This window comes from Cyprinus carpio, chromosome B2, assembly GCF_018340385.1.
Source record: "Cyprinus carpio isolate SPL01 chromosome B2, ASM1834038v1, whole genome shotgun sequence".
NCBI classification, from domain to species: domain Eukaryota; kingdom Metazoa; phylum Chordata; class Actinopteri; order Cypriniformes; family Cyprinidae; genus Cyprinus; species Cyprinus carpio.
In genome coordinates, this window is record NC_056598.1 from 12361986 (window position 1) to 12380914 (window position 18929).

Below are 18929 nucleotides of genomic sequence, written 5' to 3' on the forward strand. Positions count from 1 at the left end.
AAGTGACCATATGATCTAGACTAGAGGTCAGCAATTACTGGACCGCGGCCTGGATCCATACCCCGTATTGGCTCCATCCGGACTGCAAATCATTCTCATAAATTAATATAATCGTAAACAAAGCAATGTTTTTCTCTACACACAAACATTTTCAGTCATTACTACACAGCAAAGATGACACAGAAGCTCTATCTGAAGCAGTATACACAGACGATATAATAGCAAATGTGTATATATAATAATTACAACGGCAGAAAGAAATCGTAATAATGAATCAAAAAACGCACTTTGTGAAACCGTACAAATATTACTGATTTTTTTTCACGTATTGTGTCAAACCATCAAGAAAGGGATAGTGTGCCCAAAATTGAAAATTGTCATCAATTACTGACCCTCATGTTGTTCTAAATAATAAAACTTCTTCAGAACACAAATTAAGATTGTTTATTAAACCTGAGAGATTTTCGCTTCTCTGTTGAAAGCCTTTTGCAGAAAAATGCTGACGTGTCAAAAAGTTTATAAAGAGGTCATAAATAGAGTGGTTTAGTCCAAGTCTTCTGAAGAGACACACTTGCTTTGTGATGAGCATATTTAATTTCTGCTTTTAATCACATATAAACTTTGATCAGCGCACACACATAGAGCTCGTAAACAGAAGCTCAAATGTGCTTGCTTAACACACAAGAACCAATGAGGTTTGTTCTCACATGTCAACTTTGTATGGTTGATATGCTTGAAAGTTTTGGTGTAATGGAATTTTAATGGAGGGCCAGAAATTCTCAAGTTGAATTAAAGATATCTTCATTTGTTTCTCGTAGATGAACAAAAGTCTCGGGTTTGGAACAACAAGAGGTTAAATATTGAAAAAAAAAAATCATTTCTAGCTGAATGATCTCATTATAATCAAACCACATTATCATTTTGCAGCAAACAAAACTTAAAACACCATTAGAGATGGAGTTTGAAGTGTGCATATGCTTTAAGTCACTCTGAGGCTGCTAAAAACAAGATCACACATGACTGGAGAATGTGTAGCAGACAACATAACAGAGAGCAGAAGAACCCAGCACATACAGACTATATTTATTGAATTATTTAATTAAATTGCAGCCTTCTGCATTGCTGTAACATCACACGAAAGACTATCATAAAACTGACTTTATTTAAACTAATTGTGCAGTGTTAACATTTTATTTTTATTATTTTTTTCACGTGCAGACCACTAGGAACATTCGTGGACTACAGCTTGAGAAGCTCTGCTCAGTACTGTACATCTTGAGAGACTATTGAGGGTTTATTAACTCTAAATTTCACAAGGTATTGTTAATGTCAACCAGAGAATTTATGATAAATTCTAGGCGATACTAGACCATATTTGCTTTTTCATCCCATTCCACTAAAAATCAGTGATTAGCTTTCAAATATGTTCAGCTCACACACACTCCACTGTTCTATTGCTCATCGACAGCCCTCTGTTACAGTGAAATCACAAAATATAATGCTTCTTTATGAATGTAATTCTACATAACCTGATATTCAGTTGAAGTTTTAATGTAATTTAATTTCCCAGCTATCCAAACTAGTGATTCACCTATATTAAATTTCCCGATAATAACCGATTATTCAGAATGATGTGTAAATTATACATGGAAACCTCTTATTTGATTAATGACTATAATATTGGAGGTTAAGATTAACAGCTGAGACTAAACTATTATATTTAACCACCTGTGAACACTTGATAAAAAAAATTTCTTTCTGTCATTGAAACAACTGAGTGGTTACATGATACATTTCAGTAAGTGATCTTTTGACATATCTTCTGACTTTTAGTCTTTAAACTCTATTGGTAATGATAGAACTTGCGACCATAGTTGCGTTTGGAAAAATGCACCCCTTTTTAAGTTAATGTTTGGGCCTTTGCATGGACGGAAACCTCTTTAATCTTACATCAATGGAAAATCCCTCATCTCGACTGTTGATCAGTTCTGAGCACAGAAATAAGGTAACAAAACAGCACTAAACATCATTTTATTAATCAACTAATGAGTTAGAATTAGTCTAAATGTTTAAAATACCCTCTCTATCCCTATACTAAATATTAGTGGCAAATGCAAGAATGTAGTACAGAAACTGTGATTAAAAAGTTTTGAGAGAAAAAAAAAACATGTCACAGAAAAGATTGATTTCCTCCACACTTAGAGTTTATGCCACTTGCCACATAAATCAAAGCACCTTAAACCTGGCCACTGCTGCTGAGTTAAACATTAAATTACTGAATAAATTAGAGAATCAACCCAGCTCCACCGAGAGCTCAGGGCGGCACACATTTATGTGCCCCTGGATGCTCTGCACATGGTTTTATGCTCTGGATATGGGCTTCTGAAACCAAAAGTCTGAAGAGAGCTGCTGTACTGGGAGCAGATAAAATATGTGGGGCCGCACGGGCCCTTTAGGGCCCTCCTGATCAATAGGTTGGTCTCAGGCAGAGTCTTAGACCATTGCTGCAAGGCTGGGTCCCATGGGAGAGCTGCACGGTGAGGCCCATAAGACTTTAAAAGTGAAAAATATGACAGCCAGTCAGTTTTGCTTGCATAAAATAGAGCCTCAATAGTACAAGTATTAATTTTTAATGCAGGCCGTGTTTCTGACCCTGTCCTTGCCTCTGCAGACATTGTGGCAGCTCAGCTGAAGGGAGAAGGGAAAGGTGTGCTGAGGTGAAGCTTTAACACGCTCAGCTGTACACAGCTGAAACTATAAAGCACATATGTGAACCGTTTGCTGTTTAAAGGTTGTTTAATATCTGTGACCACAGAGATTGTTTTCATTAGTGGTGAGCACACAGACACATATTGACATGTTCTTTACCATTTTACCATTAATGTATGAAAAATAATTATAGTAATTATGATGAACTGAAGTGAATTTATGGATGGATTTTGGATGGATTTATGGATTTTTATTTAAAAAAATAAACAACCAAGACCCCCCCCCATTAGTTTTTCTCAAGTAAGAATCATGTTTTAAGGATACTTTATTTTTATTGGAAAATAATCTAAAAACACTGATTGACAGAGTTATTTTTGCAGTGTTGTTCTAGCTGGATTTATGTATTTTTACTATAAGCCTCCCACACTGAAGCTCCATTTCTAGAGAGCAGAGAGCATGCCCAGTACTTTCACACCTGATCTAGTCCATCTGTCTGTGCAGGCAGGACCTGACCAGAGCAAGCCCAGACATCTCAGCAGCCAGTGCGCCAGCCAACACCACACACACACACACACACACACACACACACACACACACACACACACACACACACACACACACACACACACACACACACACACCCTCTCTCTTACCAGAAACGCCGCCGTATGTAGTTCTTGCGCCTCTGCCAATCCCAGGCCAGGGTGTGGCGTCAGCTTTGAGAGCCAGTCCAGATACAGTGTTGGTGGCTGTGACTCCATCTGCCCCGCCTACAAACAACCACAGAGGTTCTTACAAAAGCCTGAACCAGCCACATTGTGTTCATGAATTACATTGAGACACTGTTCCAGTAATATCAGAACATATAAATACAGTGCTATTGTTAATCCTGCCAAAAAGATCATACCTTTACCATAAAATGCATGCATAATTACATTTTGATGCTAATTTCTATAGAAGTGATTCTATGTTAAGCAGGAATAAGTCAAGATTTATAAAAGTACAAAGTGACATGAAAATGCCAAGTGACAAGCACTGGTATGCCAGTACATGCTAATTTCATTTTAAAATCATGTTTAGTTGTGCATGTGTGAAGGAAATGAATAAATAACTGTTTACCTGTGAGAATACTTCAGATGTGCTATTTAAAATGTTGTTTTGATCAATGTATGTGCATGTAAAGTATGTCAAAATATATAGGTTTTATTCACATTTTTTTTTTTTTTTTAATAACTGTATGTGTCCATTAGGGTACAGACATAAAAATACGTAGTTGTAATGTAATGTAAGACATCAAATTCAAATTTGGAGCCAGGAGGAAGCTTGTAACAAAATAACATAAATCAATTCTCAGCAAATCTTATATTTAAAAAAGGTTACTGGCTTATATTGTACAATTTATCCTTCACCTTCTTGACTTCAGTTGTGAAGAACATGAATGAGAATGAATGATGGGGTTAAATAACTTAAAGTGCAGTGTAATAAATGGCATGAGTGAGCAGAAGAGAAAGTCACTAAAAATTAGTATGAAGAATATGCTGATTACCACGTAGGTGCATATATAATAGTTGTACATTGAAATGGCTAAAAAAGAAAACCAACAACAACAACAAGAAAAAAAACATCTCTTCCATCTATTCCTACACTTGACCCTCTTACACTAGCGGTATCCATTCTATTTATATTTTATCTACTTGTTTCTTGACCATCTTACACTTGCACTCTATATTCTATTTCTATTCTGTGTTCTCTATTCTTTTCCTATTCTTTCAACTTGTTTTCTTTTTATTTATTTATTTTAAAAAAATACCCCCTAACACTTTCATTCTCTATTCTTTTTTCTATTTTTTGACTTTTTTTATTTCTTTTTATTATTTAAAATTACCCTGTAACACTACCGTTCTCTATTCTTTTTCTGATTTCATTTATTATACTTACCCCCCCCCCCACCCCCCGCCAAAACAAACAAACAAACAAACAAACAAAAACAAAAAAAACTGTTACACTAACCAAGACTTGTAATAGCACTTACATATCATTGGTCTTTTGTTGGTTTTGATTGCTTCTATTGTCTTCATTTGTAAGTTGCTTTGGATAAAAGCATCTGCTAAATGGCTAAATGTAATGTAAATGTACATTGAAAATATAAACAATGGAACCTTATTCAAGATGAAGTTTTCCTCCATCTGAAAATGGTGTGCACGTCATAATAATAATGCCATGATACTGAAAATGTAATTTAAAAATGACTGATTAGGTTAATGAGTTGAATTTACAATACTGTTCAAAAGTTGAGGGTCAGTAAGATCATTATTATTATTTTTATTTTTAAAGAAATTAAAAGTTTCCAGCAAGGATGCATACAATTGATCAAAAGTGAGTTAAATATATATATATATATATATATATATATTTATATATATATATTCATATGCTGTTATTTTGAATGTTCTATTCATCTTACAATCCTGAAAAAAAGATACCACGGTTTCCACAAAAAAATATTAAGCAGCACAACTGTTCATTAATAAAAATAAGATATGTTTATTAAGCACTAAATCATATTATTAGAACACGCACACGCACACACACATACATTTATTATTATTATTATTATTAAATAAATGTAGCCTTGGTGAGCATATAAGATTTTTTCAAAGATTTTATTTATTTATTTTTTTAAATCCACATATCACCTACAAATTCACTCAAAACGACTGTGTCTGTTGTCATATGTTTGTCTGTAGGTGAGGCTGCTCATGCCCCCATATGCGGCTCTGGCGATGTCAACGATGTTGGTGACATTGGCAAAGAAGGGGATGGTGGTGGCCTTTCTGACCCAGCGGCAGATGTTCCTCACCAGCTCGGGGTCCTAGAGTGATGGGGGATGTAAGTCAAGTCTAATTACATGGTTCTGTGAATCACAAAAAAGAAACTACTATTTCAAAGGGCAAACCGAAAATGACAAAGGGCGAAAACTGAGACATTTGAGGTGCATTTCTCATTCATTCACATTCATCTGCTGGTCCATTTTAAAACAGCAAGGCTGCACTAAATATTCTCCGAACACTGGCCACAGAGCACAGAGGCAATGTTCAAAATGTGTTTTCTCTTGATCTCTCTTCTTTTTTCCTCACTCACATAGAGTCTCTCTCTTTCTACCGCCCACACACACACACCAAGGACTCCAAATGGTTTAGCGATCCCCTCATGAACTCTCTCAGATGTGGCCAGGGAGGAAAACGCTGTTGTGTCTGAACATGTCGTCTGAAACACATCGCTGCCTTCATGTTGCTTTTTCACTTCTGCGGCTGCCTTTTCCTGCTCCCTTAATGCCGTTCATTCTGCCTCTCATCTCCCTCTCATTCAGTAAGCAACAACAACAACACAAATCTATATTGCGTGTGCACCTTTCTGATAGGAATTCAGTCATTTTATGTATGTGTTATCCACTGTTTGAATTATAACAAAGCTTCAGGGGACTCAATGCTCAAAGATCTGCTTTCTAGTATAGGAGAGACCAGGGCTAGTTTTCCCACGAGGAAAAGTGCTATATCTCAGTAACGAGAAGGTTTTGATTCAAAAGTCCAGTTACACCGGTATCTCTAGCAGTAATTTTGAATGCTGGTTCAAATTAGAACCAAATTTACATCACCTTTTACTATTTATTTTATTATTATTTTTTTTTTATATAATTGAAGATACAAGTAACCCCAGTCTCCTCTATAATTTCTATTTCTTTATATCCAGTATATACGCTACCATTCAAAAGTTTGGTGTCAGTAAGATTTTGTATGTTTTTATTTTGATAAAAAACATGACTGTATTTATTTGGTAAAAATAAATAAATAAATAAATACAGTAAAACCAGTAATATCGCAAAATATTATTACAATGTAAAATAACGTTTTTTTTTTTTTTTTTTTTTTTTTTTTCTATTTGAATATACAGTGCCCTTCATAAGTATTGGAACAGTAAAGACAAAATTGCTTTCTCTGCTGTGGAGTCAAGACATTTGCAAATATGATTAAAAGATGAATATGCAACAAAGCTACAGAATGTCACATTTTATTATTAGGTCTTTCAACTAATACATGTTTTACCAAATAAAAAGGACAACACTTTTAGAATTCATCTAACTATTTGATGTGAGCATAAGTATTGGAACAGTTGAATTTAAGGCAGATTAAAAGCTAATATTTAGTTGCAGGTCCCTTGCATGCAATCAGAGCAGTGAGTCTGCAACCCATAGACATTACCAGACTCTTGGTCTTATGCTTTGAAATGCTTTTCTCCAGCCTTTAATGCAGCCAGTTCCAACTGTTGCTTGTTTTGGGGAGTTTCTGTCTTTAGTCTCCTCTATTCAGCTGATGAAATTAATGTTCAGTCTGATTTAAATCTGGAGATTGATTTGGGCAATCTAACACTTTACATTTCTTTGCCCTGATAAAGCCCTTGACTGAACTGGGAGGGTGTTTTTGGTCATTGTCCTGAGTTTGGTGGCATTTTCTTAAATATTGGTAGCCAAGATGATTTTGTACCCTTCCAAATTAATTCTGCCACTGCCATCTAACATTAAGTCATCACTAAAATTAAGAGGTCCTGTTCTAGAGACAGCCATGCATGCCCATGCCATGACACCACCTCCACCAAGCTTTACAGATGAGTTTGTATGTTTAGAATCATTTGCAGTTCCCTTTTTTCTCCATTTGCTTTCCAATCACTTAGATAAAGGTTAATCTTTCTCTCATCGGTCCATCAACTCAGTTCCAAAACTCTACTAGCTCACATTTGTGAAGAATCTTGCCTTTCTATTTTTGGTGCTGATCAGAGGTTTTCATCTTGCTGTGTAGCTTCTGTAATTCTGTGTCACATTCTCCTGCAGACTGTAGATTGACAGAGCATCACCCAAGATTTCTGGAGGTTGTTGGTGATTTTTACAGACATGTATTTTAGGGTTCATTTTCACAGCTTTTATGATTTGTCTGTCATCAACTACTGTTGTTTTTCTCAGCCGATCAGGTTGTCGTTGGTTGCTGATGTCACCAGTAGTTTCCAAACTCTTGATTTCTCCATGCCCTTTCCTATAGTTCTAACTGACTTCCTCTTTTCTTTTAGCATCCAAATTGCTTGTTTTACTTTCAGAGTCGGCTTCCTCATCTTCATCCTGGTTTGTGTGTGTCATCACCGAATGCAAGACTTAGAATGCGGAAGCAATGGATATAACTGATAAGACACATTCCCTGCTTTTAATATCTGAAGAATCAATGCAACAGGACACAGCTGAACACTTAGAAAGACCTATGAGGCAACTGATCCAATACTTATGCTCACATCAGATAGGGAGATCAAACTCTAAAAGTGCTGATCTTCTTAGCTGGTAAAACATCTTTGTGTTGAATCACCCAATAATAAAATGTGCCATTCTGTAGTTTGGTCTCATATTCATCTTTTAATCATATTTACAGATTTCTTGACTCCACAGCAAACAGAACAATTTTGTCTTTACTGTTCCAATACTTATGGAGGGCACTGTATATGAAAATGCCATTTATTCCTATAACGGCAAAGCTGAATTTTCAGCAGCCATTACTTCAGTCTACAGTGTCAGAAATCATTCTAATATGATTTGCTGCTAAAGAAACATTTCTTCTGTTTGTCTTTTTTTTAAATCAATATTAAAAACAGTTAAGCTGCTTAATATATATATATATATATATATATATATATATATATATATATATATATATATATATATATTAATATATTTTAAACAGTGTTGATTTTTTGTGTGTGATTATTTTATAAATAGAAAGTACAAAAGAACAGCATTTATTTGAATTAGAATCTTTTGTCTTTTGATCCATTTAACTTACCCTTGCAGAATAAAACTTAAAAAAAAAAAATCAAATAAATAAATACAATTACTGACCCCCAAATTTTAATTGATAATTAATATATATATGTTTCTTCAATATCACAATTGAAATAAAATGGTAACTATGGTAAACAAGATCTGTTTTTAATCCACACTATACTACACATATTTGCCACAGATATACAGCACTGCAACTGGCTATTGTCATTGTAGTTATTTTTAATGTTTGAAATATTTATTTTAAATCAATATCAGTCTGACATTATGGAAGTGAATGACCTGTTGTAAAAAATGTATATGACACTTCGAGGGATGGTTGGGTTGCCACCCGCTCAGCCTGATTGTAGAGATAACTAGATGGTTATGACTGAAAATAAGGTGTCTTGGCCTCCTCTAAACTCCTTGTAATTTGAACACTAGTTCTCCTTTAAGCAGAAATGTGAGTGCAACAAGTCAGATCTGCCCTAAACATCCTGCAGTTTAGTCAAGAGAAAGACAAAAATAAAACATTAAATCGGATACAGCTCGAGTCCCTCAGAACTTTTAAATGAAGGAAAAGAACACATCTCTCGCAACATCTGGAGCAGAATAAAGTGTGTTTTATAGTGAAGCTGTATCTCCTCCTCTGTTGGTGCTGTGGTTCTGGAGAGCACCGTGATGGCAGCCCTCCAAATCACTGGCATTCATAATGAATGAGATTTGAATGGCGCGCATCTTGAGAGTAGCGCAAACTGTCATAACTCAGAGATACGGCTGAGATGTGCCAAATGGAAATGTGATGTGCCTCTGTCGTACCAGGCTCCGGGCTCCTCAGACATCTGTTGGAAATGCGATGCTTCAGGGCATTTCTGTTTTCCTCTGAATATGAGCGTGTTTGTTCATAGCTTGTGTGGGCCCATAAAACATCTCTTTTTTATGTTTTTTTCTTTCCTTTTTTTCGGCAGAAAAGTGTCAGAGTGAGTGAAAGGAAAGGGATGAGCACAAAGCAGCAAACAAAGAGATAGAAATGAGGCGCTTTTGAGGAAAAGCCCTATTGTCTAACTTGTTGTAGCCCATCACATTTGATTGAAACACAGCCTCTGTGCTGCGCTCTGTAATCGCTGCGCAAGAAACTTTATTGTGGATCTTACCCTCGAGCTATTGTTTCTGTCTTGAGATTCTGCCGCCTGAACACAGGAAACCGGTGGATGCTGACACGACATGAGAAACTCCGATGCTTTTCAAGGTGAAGATCTTCAGTCTGAACGAGTTTCTTTTGTGCTGAGGAACATGAGGGGATGATATGTGGTGCATTGGAGGAAAATAGCCACCAGTATGGGCCGTGGGAGGGATGTGGGCAGTGAGCATTTATAACAAGGCTGGAAAACCACACACACATGCATGCACACACACACACACTAAATCTTGTCAGAGGGTAGCAACCAGAATGTTCTACGGTCTACAGAGAGAAGCTAGAAAAACCCAAAAGACAGAGGGAAAACTGTGCAAGCTGTTGGTGGAGATGGGCCCCAAGCACCCCGAGGAATGAAATGCTTGAGCGAGGAGAAAAAAAATGCCACCTTTAGGCTCGCAGAAGAGATTGAGAGCACATTAAGATTTCCAGGAGCATAATGGAGACTGGCCAGCAGATGTCTGTGAGCACAAATGTGTGTGTGCATGTCCATCTGTGCGTAGGTCACTGGTGGCGAGGCTAAAACATAGTGGCTAACAGCAGGGAGTGTGGTCAAGGGAAGGTAGAAAAGCATTAGCAGAGCGCTAGGGCCAGAGGCAGGTGCCTGGCCCTGAAACAGATGCTACTTGTAAGAACTTAATGTCCTCACAGAGGGGAGCTCAGCGGCGCTGGGAAGGCCTATGACAGCTTATTAAAGGCCTCTGGCTGACAAGTGTTTGTAAGCTTGGCTTTCAAGGCTCCGAGCTCAGGGCTCGTGCTTCGCCGGTGCTCTGAATGCAGGAAGAGAGGTACCTCTGGCAAGACGTGTCTGAAACCCTTTCCCTTGAAATCCGGGAAGAACAGGTCCCAGCGAGGTTTGGGACACTTATGAGATGCATCAATCTCATGTAGAGGGCACTGATCGCTCACTGCACACACACACTCTGGTCAGGCTCTGAAACAAGGGCTGATACACATGAAGGCGCAGTGGAAGATCAATGAATATGTTACACTTCTAAGGTGGTAATCTATGAAGCTGAGGACTCAAACACATCTGAAACACAGCACAGGCGGTGTAAAATAAGGCACGGGTGCAGTATCTCATCCGCCGCAGACAATATCACACATAAGGAGGATCTATAAATATAAATCAAGCTGGGAGGAAAAATACTTTGTCCTGCAGATTGTGGGATGTCTGTTTTCAGAACCATGGACAGCAGCTGCGTCAGCTCCGGATGCTGTGGTGATTTACATATCACTGATTCAAAATGGGCTATAGAACTGAAAAAAGTAGAAGTATGTGTATTAAATAATTATTTAGGATTAATAAAAAAATGTGCTCTTCCTGGCCCTTTTCTTCCTTTTCCTTTTTGTTATTTCCTTTCAGCTCCAACTGTTACATCACTGCAATGAGTGAGAAAATTTCTATAAATAATCAAATAATTCTCTCTCTCTCTCTCTCTCTCTCTCTCTTATATATATATATATATATATATATATATATATATATATATATATATATATATATATATATATAATATATATATATACATACATGCAGAGGAGATAGAGACATACATACATACATAGAGAGAGAGAGAGAGAGAGAGAGAGTCTTGACTTCATAGCAGGTAAGTTGTTGAAAAAGACTTTCATGTTGCTAGGTTTCATTATTCATAAAAAATGTGAAGGTGTTGACAAAAAAAGCAGGTATAATATGCAATGTATGTTATTACAATTTTTATGATTAAGCTTTTCCAGGATATAGCATTTATATTATAAGGAAGAATAATATGATATGATATATCATATATGATATATGATATGATATCTATATGAAGTATTAACATTGCAGTCCACTAGCCATTTCAAAGAAAATAGCCATTTATATTATATTATATTATATTATATTATATTATATTATATCATATTCTTATAAAAATATATCTGTATGAAGTGATGACAAGAGGTTTTAGAATGTGTAATTTCTTTATGCAATATCATAATTTTAAAAATAAAATAAAAAGGAACTCATATATGGTACATCTGTATTAAGAACATTTTTAATATCATCTCTGATTAATTAGAGAGAAAATGTTGCTATTTTAAAATTAATAGCATGAAAATTTGAGCATGTTTTGAACATGTCTGAAAAATCAGTGATAAACACATCACAACCACAGTAACTCAAAGCTGTAGCACAAACATTTGGCGTTAATCATAAACAGACTCAGTACAGAACAAAATGTAGTTAAGATAAAAAGAGCAATCCAGCTATGCCTGAACCGAAACAATACCTCGCTTAAGATTCCTCAAGTTCTCCTGCATTGGCGCTCAGAGAAAGAAACTGTTTAACATTAGCATATTTACAACTTTGCGAGTTGATTTCTTTCTTTGTAAAATGTAAATGAGTTTCCCCTCCGACAGAGCTGTGTCCAGATAGATCTGCATTAGCCCAGTGTGCCATACACTCCAGGGTTCAAAGAGAGGGCCACATTCCCTGATTAAATACCCAACAGTATGGGGCTGCAATCATACATTTTTGTACCGGTGCACAATTTCCTACTTATTCTCATACAATCAACGAGACCTCCCCCTGTTCCCTACAGTATAAGGGGAAGAGACAGAAACATACAGATGGGGGGAGCGGAGGGGGTTATCCAGACTGAAAGACGGGAAAAAATAAATAGGAAGCAAAGACAGACAGAGACAGACAGACGGAGAAAGCCAGCCACAGAGAGAGCACAAGAGAGCGTGTGGCAAACAGTGTGATTAAATGATATTGCCTTGCGTTAGTTCACACAGAGGTTAGCTGCCAGGAGGCAGCAGGCTGTGATTAGCTTCATATGTGTGTGTGTGTGTGTGTGAGAGAGAGAGAGAGAGAGAGAGAGAGGTAGCGCAGGGCTCGTTTAGAGCCTCTGCAGGAGCGCAATGGCTTTGTGTCCTGTTTCAGGGGGGAAACAGCTCCCGCTTTCCTCACAACCATAACGAAGCTGAAGGGAGATGGAGAGGAATAGGGTACCATTAGATGCCTCCTGACCTGCTCTGTTCATTTAGTCTGCATTTGAATGTCTTGTGAGGCTTATAGGATCTCCCGGCAGAAAAAGAAAATACAGCTTGGGAGCGGAAATGTGGTGGGGCGGGTGATGTGTAGGTGACCCGAGTCTGAGTCTAACTTCTGTCCCGTCTTCCGGAATATGACTTTCTTGCTTACTTGGAATACAAAAGGTGAAATTCTGAGGACAATGCTGCACTTTCCTTCTAGTTATGATGAAGTGTAAACTAAGCATTTGAAGCAAAATCCCAATCTTGTGCTATATTCCAAGTCAAATTATGAATTTGTGTGAGGAACAGATGTGAATTTAAGTTGTTATTCACTGACATTCTTACCTTCAATTGACCTTTAACCACTGTGGCCAAAGACTAAGAACCAGATAACTTTGAATAAATCATTCAGGCCAGTTTTGTGAACCAAATCAGCTGGGGCAGCATGATTAAAGGAAAGAAAACACAGTAAGCCTGCAATTAAAAAAATGTATAGTTCAGTCATGAAACTCTAGATAGCACAGGCTGACGGGTTGTTAACGTAACTAATGGTATTCAGAGGGTAAAACGACTTGTCACAAGCTGATTGGTTCATGTTGCACATGCAGCCAATGAGCTTACTGCCTTGCATTTATATGGCTGGCTAGCATTCACTTGAGATTTTTGCAGTGCACTTTCAGAGTTTCTCTGAAATCCTCCACCTTCCCCAGCTCCACCTGTGTTGATCTGCTACGGGTTATTTTATATATAATATATTTGTGCAGTAGCAGTATGTCGTAAATACTCACAGCACAGTATCCCCATATTCATTGGCAGTGGCAAGTTCCTGTACTTGCTTGCAGCAGCAGCAATAATCAACAACTACAATAATAACCAACAGCAGCAGCAGCAGCAGAAATTCAGCAGCAGCGTAGCAGATCTATTCCACCAAGACCAAATACATTAACATTGTCATATCCATCACCATGCTAAAATCTTTTGAGAGTTGTCATGACTGAAATATATGTGCTGTGTGTTTCAGAGTGCGATGCGGCAATGTGTTATTTTACATGCAAGCAGCTTGTAAAAAAAAAAAATACAAAATTAAGACCATTACTATTACTATTTATTCATTTATTCTTGAGTGAAATTGTCATGTATGTTCTAGGTTTTATTTATGTTCATGCTTTTGTCTTCTTTTGCATATTGCCAATATTATGGCTTTTTTGCTTCATCATATATTGTGTTCTTCATAAATGTATCTTTTATGATTGTATTTTTATATTGTATACAAGTGCTATATAAATAAAATTTTACTTACTTTACTTACTTCCTGTTTTATGTGATTCCTTTTGTCCCTCATGTGATCTGGCCATGCATTTTGTTTGTTTATTTGTTTTCATTGGTTTGTCTTATCAGGAGTTTCTCAGTTCTGTCTTGTCATTGGTTCATTATATTGACCATTTTTTAAGGAAACACAAACTCTATATATACCCCTCATGTTTCTATAGTCTCTTAGCTTTGTTATTGTAACCTTCTGTTGGTGAGTATTGTTAAGCCTGTTTATAGTCAAAATCTAGTGCTCCAGTTTATGTAATTTCATTTATTTATTTATTTGTATTATATTCAATAAACTGAATATGGGTTTTCATCTCGACTCTCTATCAGTGTACTTAACGTTACAGAAATATTGCAATGGCAATATTTCTTATTTTATAAGTTTATTTAATAATAACAATAACAACAACAGCAACAACAATTATAATTATCCCATATTGTGCAGCCCTAATATCAACCTTCAGCCCTAAGTTATTTAAAAGGTAAAAAGGGGGGTTCATTTACAAACAGGACATTACTACATTTCTCATAAACGCTCCAACAAGATCTAGGACAGGCGTCAAGATAGTTAAAGAATAATGACTTGAATTTCTGTCTGTTTCACACTTTTATGGTCTTTACTGAAGCTTAAAAGCTTTGGTCCCTGTTCAGGGTAATTGCATAGAAAAAGCATGGAGAACAGGCTTCAATTTTTCTCATTTTGTGTTTTGCAGAGGAAAGAAAATCACAAGGGTTTGAAACAACATAAGGGTCTGCAAATTATGATTTTTGAAATCAGGAGTGAGTTTTTCAGCAGTGCTTTTTAAATGTTGTCTTACCTGTCCACAGGCCAGTCCCATACCTCTCTCTCCCATGCCATGAGGACAGGACAGATTCAGCTCCAGAGCATCAGCTTTAGATTCCTGTTAAGCAAAAGAATGAAGTAAAACACCATGAACATGAAGTCATTTGTGTAATTAAATATGTGCAAGAAAAGTTGCACTGCAAAATCACATTTACAGACAAACAAATCCAAAGCAGAAATATCTCATACAAAAGACACATGGTCACTTCATGCATTTTTACACATCAGATTGCTATTTGACCATGACAAGACCAGGTGTAAATGCCCTACAAGATGCATTTGAGACTGATAATGCTCCGATCACTCAAACAAGCTCTGGAGGTGGTTTAAGGTGCATGCAAGATGAGATTTAGCCAAAAACATAAGCATCATGTAATCATGGATGAGACATATAGATGCACCATTCACGAAACTCAAACAATAATTGCCATATCAGGTGAAGAGAGCTCTTATTTTAGTTATATATATTTTAGTTTAGTATATTTCCATATAACTCAGGAATAGATGAATTTATATCCATTTTGCATTTTTGTGGCCAAGTTTAAATGTAATATGCATATCCAATCAAAAAAAAAACAAAAAAAAACAAACAACAACAACACATAAATATGTAATTAAAATCAAGACGTAAAAAAAAAAAAAAAAAAAAAAAAAAAAAGCATTGCAATATTTTTTTTACAAATGCCACTTGGTTTGATATTTTGCACTGAAATAAACAGATCTTTAATATATTAAGATGTCCAAATAGTTTTTGGGGCCAGTGTATGTAAAACAGCCTCCCAGAAGCTGCACAAAAGAAAAAAAGCCAAATCTGTAACAAAGAAAAAAAAAAAAAAACCACCCTGAGCACTTCCCAGCATTCAAAAAGCATAAAATGGTGTTCTTAAAATAGACCCAGAAGAACTCTTTGACATGTCAAATCTGCCACAGAGTCGTCTTATAAAAAAGGGAAGCAGAAAAAAGGCAGCACAGGTGGATGGGGAGCGGGTGAGTGAGCGAGGGTGCTGGAAGTGGGAAAGCATTCAACAGGCAATTACGCTCTGGCGGCCGTTCTGAACCGCACTGAAATGGGGAGAGCCAGAACGATTTCTCCGCTACACACCCTACAAACCTGCTGCTTCAGACACACAGCCATGGCTTTCCTAAAACCTGACAGCCATTAGAGAGGAGAGAAAAAAGAAAGAGAGGGAGAGAGGGATAGTAAGTGAGAGAGAAAGCGAGCGAGCGAGTGATTTGGCTGGGTTTGAGAGACACAAAATGACAGACAAGGCAGGCAGGAGACAGAACTGTGTAAATCTACTCCAAGGTGTGCTGGTATAAGGTGCACAGTATTTTATATGGCCAAAAATATGATGACATCTGCTTTGTGAACATTTCATTCCACAAATGATGGAGAATAATATAAGGTTGGTCCGTACTGCAATAACACACACTTCTGGGAAGGGTTTCCAGTAAATGCTGGATTTTTTTCCTTCCTGCATCCACATGTGAATTACTGGGGTGAGAACTGATGTTGGGTGATATACATTTTGAATGAAGAAATTTTTTTTTATAAAAATTGTTTATACATTTAATCTGCGGCCATTAAAGGAGTCCTAATATGCTCTTTCACTTTTTGAATTTTAGTAAGCGTGTAGTGTGTGTGTTTGGGCATAAAAAAGATCTACAAAGTTGCAAAGTCCACTCCAAAGGGAGATATTTAGTTTTTTTAAAAAGTCCCTTTTCAAGAACTACAACCTATGGCTCGTTTGGACTACAGTGTTGTTTTCCGGGTTTTGTGATGTCACAATGCAGCCATTAGAATATCATTAAAATAATTCCCGCCTCTGAAAATTCTAATGGCTGGGGGTGGGGAGGGGTGAGGTCGTGGTTAGAATGCTTGGTTGAGTGCATCAGACGAGACGTTAATGAAGAAGAAATGCTGCTGTAGTGTCAAGTTTTTGCCATGTCAAAGAAAGGTTTTTTTTTTTTTTTTTCCCCCCCGTGCCTTTTGAATTTCCTTGCAGCAGATGTTTTCTACCTCGCTGGGCATTTTAACACAGTTACTACACATGCACCTTAATATGAATCTTGAATGCAAATAAGTGTTAAAAAAAAATGTTTTTATAAATTGCTGACAGAACAATACTGGACAATGATGTAATCTGCAGAATTTACACTTCAATTATGAGACTATGGTATAATTCAACTGTATAACAGTTTCACTGCAATTCATGTCAGAATTAAAAAAAAAAACAATTAACATAATACATATTACCGTTGCACTTATCTGTACATGGTAAATGCAGTTATTTTAAAGCAGTTGTTGACATCGTATCTAAAATGTGATTTAGCCAAAAAAGAAACCCAACAATTAGGTTAGCACTCTAATATGTCTAAGAGTATCCATGCATGCAAAGTTTCTGCGCCATCCTCTTGCTCAATATTATCGGGGCCTGAATCCGGCTCAAACTGACATGGCAATATTCACGCCATCCTTAACTATAACAGAGCAGACGGAACTTGCTACTTTGGCAAGGGGCGTGGCAGTACTGAAACACCGTCTAAGATGTTCACCAATCACAACACACTGTGACAACTAACCAGTCACGACACATTTTTTTTTCGGAAGGCGGGCCTTTATCAAACCCAGAACTAATCGAGCCATTTGTGCCAGGCTGGGGAGAAGGGTATTGTAATAATGTAAATTATGTGAAAAATAATGCGTTTTTTCGAACCACTAAGCATGAGAGCATGTTCTAGTACACCCCCAAAACAAAATTAAGACTTAGTAAAAGAGCATAATAGGACCCCTTTAAATTTAACACTTTGTTTTAATCTGTTACATTACATGTACTTACTATAATAATAACAGTACATTACACATAATTACATGCAACAACCTTAAACCAAACATTAATTAAAAAATATTACCCGTTACTTGATTAATCCATACAATGTATTGTTGGCTGTTGCTACAAATATACCCGTGCAACTTAAGACTAGTTTTGTGGTCCAGGGTCACAACTGATGACGGGCAAATGTAAATTCTTACACATCTCATCCCATACCTCTGTTGCTAATTCTAAATTGTCATTTTAGACCTACTGTAGTAACGTAGGCTTGAGCCATTGATAGTATAATGATATAGTAATATATAAGTGATAGTAATGCAGTTATTATTGCAGTTAATGAGAGCGATAGAGAAAGAGAGAGAGAGAGAGAGAAAGAAAGAGAGATTAAGCATTTATGAATTCCGTTATTATCTCGTTAGTGAGAAATGACAGGTTGCTTTGAAGTTGCTAAACTATTTTACTCATAAAATCGTCAGAGTAACGCTGACAACACATTTCTGTACACATACATGTTTCCGTGTGTGTGTGACTGTGGATCTGTACTGTATAAGTGTGTGTGTGTGTGTGTGTGTGTGGTGGCCGTACTGGATGTGTGTGCTTTGTAGGGGAAAGAGAGTGGGAGAAATAGAGTGTTTTCTGTACATAATAAATATAATTTTGTGGCAAAAACATGGAAATAATTTGTTGTTGTTTACTAGATTTTTTTGCTTGGTCAATGTATTTGTGGGTTTTGTTTCCTCTACTGTTTTAGGCTGTAAGGACCTTTGAAATCACTGAAAGACGTGAATTTAAATTTTATTTATTCACTGAGGTATATGATGTCACACTTGTCCGTGTGTGAAAACGTTGTGCAGCGCAAATCCATGAATGAATGTTCCGAAGTGAGATAAACTTCAACAGATTTTCCCTGCTCAGGGAGTAGGGAGCAATGAACACTGTGTAGCGACAATGTCAATGGGAACACAGTTCATGCACGGAGATCACTTCTAACAAGCTGGTTATCTAAATCAGGTGTGTTAACAAAGAGACGTGCAAAATATGCAGAGCTGGGGGTGCGAGGACTGGAATTGAGAACCGCTGGTGTAGAGTAGAGCTTGTTTGTTATTTCTCCGATCACAAATGTACACGTGGTTTTATGTTTACACGGCGCGA

At 36.8% G+C, this 18929-nt stretch overlaps 1 protein-coding gene across 1 annotated transcript in view; it reads right to left on the reverse strand.

Moving 5' to 3' along the window:
* Nucleotides 1-18929, reverse strand: part of LOC109078535 (dihydropyrimidine dehydrogenase [NADP(+)]-like) — a 162178-nt gene that overhangs the window by 23264 nt on the left and 119985 nt on the right. Inside the window, exons 17-19 of the mRNA XM_042718058.1 lie at nucleotides 14918-15001; nucleotides 5473-5581; nucleotides 3363-3479 (exon numbers count right to left, since the gene is read on the reverse strand). Of these exons, the coding sequence (XP_042573992.1) occupies nucleotides 3363-3479; nucleotides 5473-5581; nucleotides 14918-15001 (310 nt within the window). The remainder of the gene's footprint in view (nucleotides 1-3362; nucleotides 3480-5472; nucleotides 5582-14917; nucleotides 15002-18929) is intronic.